The following is a 6000-nucleotide window of genomic DNA, read 5'->3' on the forward strand; positions in this document are numbered from 1 at the left end:
TTGAGAAAGAATCCAGTGCTTTATTTTCAAGCTTAGGACTTTAACCCCAGATCCGAACACAATTATCTCCTGGTCTTTTAGAGAATGGAAAGTGGAAGCAGAGTCTTCACTGGTCTGTGAAGGTCCTAGTCAGCCCTCAAGGTTTATCATATTACCTTTCTCATTTATATAAAATTGATCTCTTGAAATTGATGTGGAAATAGCACCTACTCTGTACCCAGCCCTGATCAGGACTTACATGTTTTAACTTGTTTAGGCCTCACAGCAATCCTCAAACTTTTCCCATTTTATAAAAGACACAGCTGTGAAATCTCCACACCAGGCAGGGCCCAAGGCAAGAGAGATGCCTGGTCTGGGAATGGCCTGGATACCACGAACAATGGACATCTCACTGACAACCAAGATGTCCTCAAACCAGTCTTTCCTGAAGTTTCTATCCTGGGAAAGTACTTCTCCATCCATGGTCTAGACTTTGGCAGGATCTCAAGGAAGAAGAGGTTCACCTCCAAAGAACATGCCTGAGGTTAATGTTCCAACAGCCTGGAGGTGAAGAACAGGTTTACAGAATGAGCAAAAAGAAAGAAATGAAGCATCTCTTACCCCACATACTGTGGGCCTGATTCAGATGAGTAACTTACAACTAAAAGATCTGAAAGATCATCTCAATTTCAAAATAACTCTTTTGCAGGCTTTTGTACCAATGCATGAGTCACTGAGAAAAATGGCTCTCACTGAATGTTATTACTTATCTTAAGTATGGCAAGGCCTCAAATGACTAAAATGTTAGTGTGAGTATATCTCAGGTCTTGTGTGAACCTGAGGACAGGCCAAATATAATTCCCTCTTACCGTATACTTTACCCCAAGATACAGGTATCCATGGTTAAATCTGTGAATGGTTCATAGCAACACCATCGTTTGTCTTAGTAGGTAATCAATAAATGTCACACAAACAGCAAAACTGAAGGCTACTTCACTCCTCTAGCTTCTGACCTTAATGTAAGGACCTGAGTCAAAGTTGTTTTTGAGAAGTGAGAAACTCAAGGCACCAACACAAGCATTCTGACCTTCTGGTTTCTTCAATTTCTCCTGTAAATGCTGAGTTATTATTTGATTCACCCGAGAAAGATCATCTTCAGTTGTACGGAGAAAAGATGGAGGTAAAGAAAACACACATCTGTATCCTGGGCACCTTGTACATGATGTGAGATCTCTTTTTTTTCGCTGAGTAAGAAACCTCTTAAGGGTTCAGTGTCCCAGCAGGTGACATGGCAGGTCCATAACAACTAGGGCATCAGACAGAGTCCCCATTAAGCCCTGGAGAAGGAACCATTATCACATTTCATTACTCAAGTCCTTCACTTGCCTTTCGAATGAAGATCACCAGCAATGGTCAACTGGTCATGAGGACATAAACTAGTCTGTTTCTAGCCTCTTCCTAAATCAGTATTGTTCTTGGCAACTTACACTCTCGCTGAATGATGGAAAGATATGAGTTTCAAATAATCCAGTCAGCAAATAATGCATTCAGAGGTAATTACCTACTGACTCATCTCTCTGGCTCCCTCATCCATTTCTGTTTTTTTTTTTTTTTTAAACCTAAGCCACTTTGTTTCCCTAGTTACCATAACTTTCATATTACCCCTGCTTTTCTATCCCGTGTGGCTTTTCTATCCCATGAGGCTGTCCTGTCCTTCTCTTGACACCAAGAGGAACACATTCATACCTTGCCAAGTGCCATCTGTTCTCACACCTCTGTACTTGCTGTTCCCTCTGCCTAGAACTCTCTTCCCCAGATCTTCCCTTGGACATCGCTGTCCGCTCATCCAAGCTTAAAAGTCCCTCTTCCTATAGCTTTGCCTGGACCTCTGTGCAGGACTCTGCCCCTGGGGGTCGTGTTGATCTTTACACAGTCTCTGTGTAATATCATTCATTCTGCTGTAGGCTTGTTTGTTGTCTCCCTGGTGAGAAGTGAGCTCCACAGAGCAAGGTCCTCCTCTAACGTCTTCCTACAACTGAATCTACGGTACGTAGCACAGGACCCTGTCATAGGAGAAGCTCATGGTTATTGTTGAACAATGAGTAGTGGCTGGCTGGCTGGCTGGATGGTTAGATGGATGAAATCTCTAGTTTGTTCCCGATTACCTTGTTTTAAGCTCTGTGATAGTTTCCCTAATAGAGTGCCCCTCATTCTTACAAAACTAGGCACAGTATCACTTATGCCCATTTTAGAAATAAGGAAAAGGAAGCTCAGAATGACCAGCACTTTAACTTTCCCAAGGAACTTCGTGATTAGGTGTTGCATCTAAGACTGAAACGCACACCTGCATGAGCCCCGATCTCACCCCACCATTCAGCACCGCATCTTTCAAGCAATGAGTTATTCTACTTCTTCACATGATCCTTTGAATCAGTGGAAGAAAAACCCTAAACAGCTCACAAAAACTAAAAGAAAATTAATTCGTAGATTTACAATAGAGTGAGTTGATGAAATTGAGTTAACTGAGATATTCTTTGTAAAAACAAACTTCAGAGAGGTGAGATGTTACTATTTCCCAAACTTCAAGCCCCTGAGTGAAAACGTGTCTATCGGCAAGTGAAGTCTGCTTCCTGGAGGAGGTATGTGGTATTGCATCGAGCCCAGATGTTTGGTAAACCAGCCGGAACAGATACACAGAATATGAAGGTTTTTGTACCTTGAAGAAGGAGAAAGAGAAGAGAAAGAAGAAGAGGAAGATGAGGAGGAGATAATGATGACCACAATAATAATAAAGAATGCCAGGATGACAACACAGGCTCACAATCATGTAATTTATTTTATTATTTAGAAAGCCCACTTAAGTTAGTTTCATCTCAGTCATGTGTCATTACTACAGTTGCAAAATTGTTTGTGGTTCAAAATTGTTTGGGTCCAAAAGGCTCTATCTCCTTTCTTTCTGAAAACAGAACACAGGCTGGCTGGGTTCTGGCTGATTCTCCCTGTTGTTTCCTGGTCCAGAGCCAAGTTTATCGTGTGACTCATTCCCTCATTTAGGGGAGGAGTTAAGTTGGGGACCAGGAGAATAAAAGAAGGAGTTCTTATGCTCCCTTCCAGAGTGACTCCCTTCATCCCTGCCACATCAGAGACCTTCCAACAACAGCTGCCTCCACCATGAAGCTGGTGACGGTTCTCATGCTGGCGGCCTTCCCGCTTTACTGCTGTGCAGGTGAGGACTGACAGGGAGGGCAGGCCTTGGGCTAAAGGTTGTTGCCAGGGCCCCTGTGGAAGAATTCCTGGTCCCCAAACCCCTGTAAAGAGCATCTCATTTCTCCAATGTCCTCGCTTCTCATGGTTGCACAGTGTTTGGCTTCTCTGGGCTGTGAAGGCAGGAAGTGGGGAGGGCAGATGTTTTAGGGCTTAAAGGAAGCCCCAGATCCTGAGTTTACTCTCCTAGAACTGAGAACTCAACACTATTTGCCATAATCTTTCTGAATGTGTGTCTCTGTTGGGATTTAAGAATATGACTATTGCAGGTACACCCAAAATGGGTCCACACCTCCACACTTGAGCCCAAATTTGCATGCTTTTGTCCCAGGTTCTGGCTGCAGTGTTTACAAGGATTTGGTTGATCAGACAACTGATCCTACACAGTCCCCGGCTGAGTATGTAGCAGCTTTTCAAGAGTTCATAACAGATAACGCCACTGCAAAGGCCGCAATGGAATTGAAGCAATGTTATCTCAACCAGTCAAATGAAACTTTGGCCAATTTTGATCAGATGATGGTAATTTCAGTTTTTTCTCATGTGCTTTTAAACTGCTAGACAGGGAAATGCCGACTCTAAGTTTGTCACCAATTATGCCAAAGCAGCAATGAACATGCCTTGTTTTATTTCAGTGAATTTAATTCTTGGTGAGTGTGCATACTGTGACATCAAGACAGCCATCAGGGCCTTAGTGCTGATTCTCCTCTTCACTTTGTGGAATGTTTAGCCAATGATGAAAGACAAAAGAAGGAAACAATGCTCAGGCAAAGGCTTACCTACTCCTCAGCTTTCTAGTCCACACACACACATGCACACACGTTTTCTATCAAGGTAAAAACATCTGATTCTTAAGAATTCCCTCACTTATGTGAGTGATCCACAAAAAGATCCACTTCTTCATAGAAGCAAATGATAACATGATCTTAAGAATTTTTTGACAGAGTCCAGAAAATTCCATTTGAGGAAGTTTCCACTCATCTTATTTAAAGAATGGAAAATACAACTTCAACTGAATCAAAATTTGTTAGTGTAAGTGATTGGATCCCTCAACCACGAATTAAATACCCCTTGCACAACAACAGCAGATCACGGGTATGAATCCACCATGGGTGATAGAATTGTTGAAAACAACAATCAGTGTATAACAATGAGTAAATCTTTCTAATTATAAGGAGATATTGTTTAGCTTTTTCCTAGCATTTATTCTTTATCTTAGTAGATTATTTAAAACATTCCAGAGTAGACAATGTAGGAATAGTGCCAAAAGAATACAGATAAACGTGTACATCACTAAGGAGATTCTGACACAGTGTACATCATGGATGAACTTGAGGATGTTGTGATAAATGGCATAAGCCAGTGACAAAAAGACAAATATTGCATGACTCCACTTGTATCAGGTTTCTAGAGCAGCCAATCTCATAGAAACAGAAGGTAGAATAGTGGTTTCCTGGGGTTGGGTGGTGAGGAAAATGGGAGTTGTTTAACAGGTACAAAGTTTCACTTTACCAAGTTGAAAGTGTTCTGGAGACTGGCTGGAATGCAAAGTGAGTACACGTAACACTATTAAAGTGTGTATTGAAAATGGTGAAAATGGTCAACTTTATGTTATGTCTATCTACCATAATTAATTTTTTTAAAAATGAACAACCCCTGCAATAAAGGGATATGGTAGATTTTTCTTTAAAAACCTGGACTAGACTAATCACTCAGAATGCGCATTTCCAATATTCTGTAGACCACAAAGGTAATGGTGGAGGCATCAGACTGTTCTCTATATTTCTGACACATCAGGCAACACCGGAACTCAAAATTTTTACATGTCCTTGGATTTGAGCTGAGATTCAACAATTCTATGTCGGAAACTGACAATACACACAGTATATATATTGGATAAGTTATTTCCAAGAACGAGAAACACGGAAAAATTATTAAATGGGGTTCCTGGTGAGGAACAGATATGGAAACCCCAGCACCATTTTAGGATCAATAACTGTCCCCTGAACAAGAGAATGAACAGCAAGGCAATTCTGATTTTACTACCAGCACTAACTTTCTTGGATGTCCAATGTCTGTGGACAAACCCAGGAAAACAATGAGAAGCGTTTGTTTTTCAAGATTTTACTTCGTAAGAGAGAATTGAAAGTCTAAGCGATGTCTCTGTTTCTGTTTTCCAGCAAGCAATATTTGAAAGTGTTTGGTGTGCTGCGTTTTAACTTTCCACAAGAACTGGCTCAGAGAACTACATAGAATGGTCAGAAACCCACTGCCGATTGCTAAAAACCACAGCTTTTCTTTCCTTTATGTCTTTGCTCTGCAAATTGCAGGACAGTTGTTGAAACCTCATTTACATTTCCATTTCAATAAAGTATCTGCAGCCCTAAAGTTCTTTTTTGTTATTTGATTAAAGTTGAGAGTTTAGAAAGCCTCAGCGATCACACAGGTGTCTGCTCGTGTGCACATGCACACACTCACACGCATAATTCTTCATTAAGATCTCATGGATGAAGGATTGAAGAATCTGAGAAGCCTTTGTTCCTTCCAATGTGTAGCCCAACCTTGACCTTCTCTCTGGAAAAGTGACTTTCCTCCCTAATCACCCCGTCTCCCCCAGCACTGTCTCTGACACCCTCAGACACAGAGGTTCTGCTGGTTGGGTCCTGCTCAGTTTCCTGATCCACTGCAGGCTTCATCTCCATGCTGAGCCCTGTGCTCCATGGTGAGGCTCTTCTCTCAGCTCTCTCTGTCCCTGACCCA

General features: G+C 41.7%; 1 protein-coding gene across 1 annotated transcript; it reads left to right on the top strand.

Annotated features, from left to right (window-relative positions):
• The first annotated feature begins 3033 nt into the window (after positions 1–3033).
• On the top strand, positions 3034–5628 carry LOC100629841 (mammaglobin-A). The gene is made up of 3 exons (XM_005598233.4): positions 3034–3205; positions 3575–3762; positions 5421–5628. Exons 1-3 carry the CDS (start codon positions 3151–3153, stop codon positions 5457–5459), a joined length of 282 nt encoding a protein of 93 aa, XP_005598290.1. The 5' UTR covers positions 3034–3150; the 3' UTR covers positions 5460–5628.
• Positions 5629–6000: the final 372 nt, after the last annotated feature.

Source organism: Equus caballus, chromosome 12 (assembly GCF_041296265.1).
Source record: "Equus caballus isolate H_3958 breed thoroughbred chromosome 12, TB-T2T, whole genome shotgun sequence".
Classification (NCBI taxonomy): domain Eukaryota; kingdom Metazoa; phylum Chordata; class Mammalia; order Perissodactyla; family Equidae; genus Equus; species Equus caballus.

Bases quoted from the DNA above. Each gene is read 5' to 3' on its own strand.
- LOC100629841 (XM_005598233.4), top strand. From the start codon at position 3,151: ATGAAGCTGGTGACGGTTCTCATGCTGGCGGCCTTCCCGCTTTACTGC. The intron at 3,206-3,574 runs GTGAGGACTGAC...CTTTTGTCCCAG, and splicing joins CCCGCTTTACTGCTGTGCAG to GTTCTGGCTGCAGTGTTTAC. The intron at 3,763-5,420 runs GTAATTTCAGTT...TCTGTTTTCCAG, and splicing joins CCAATTTTGATCAGATGATG to CAAGCAATATTTGAAAGTGT.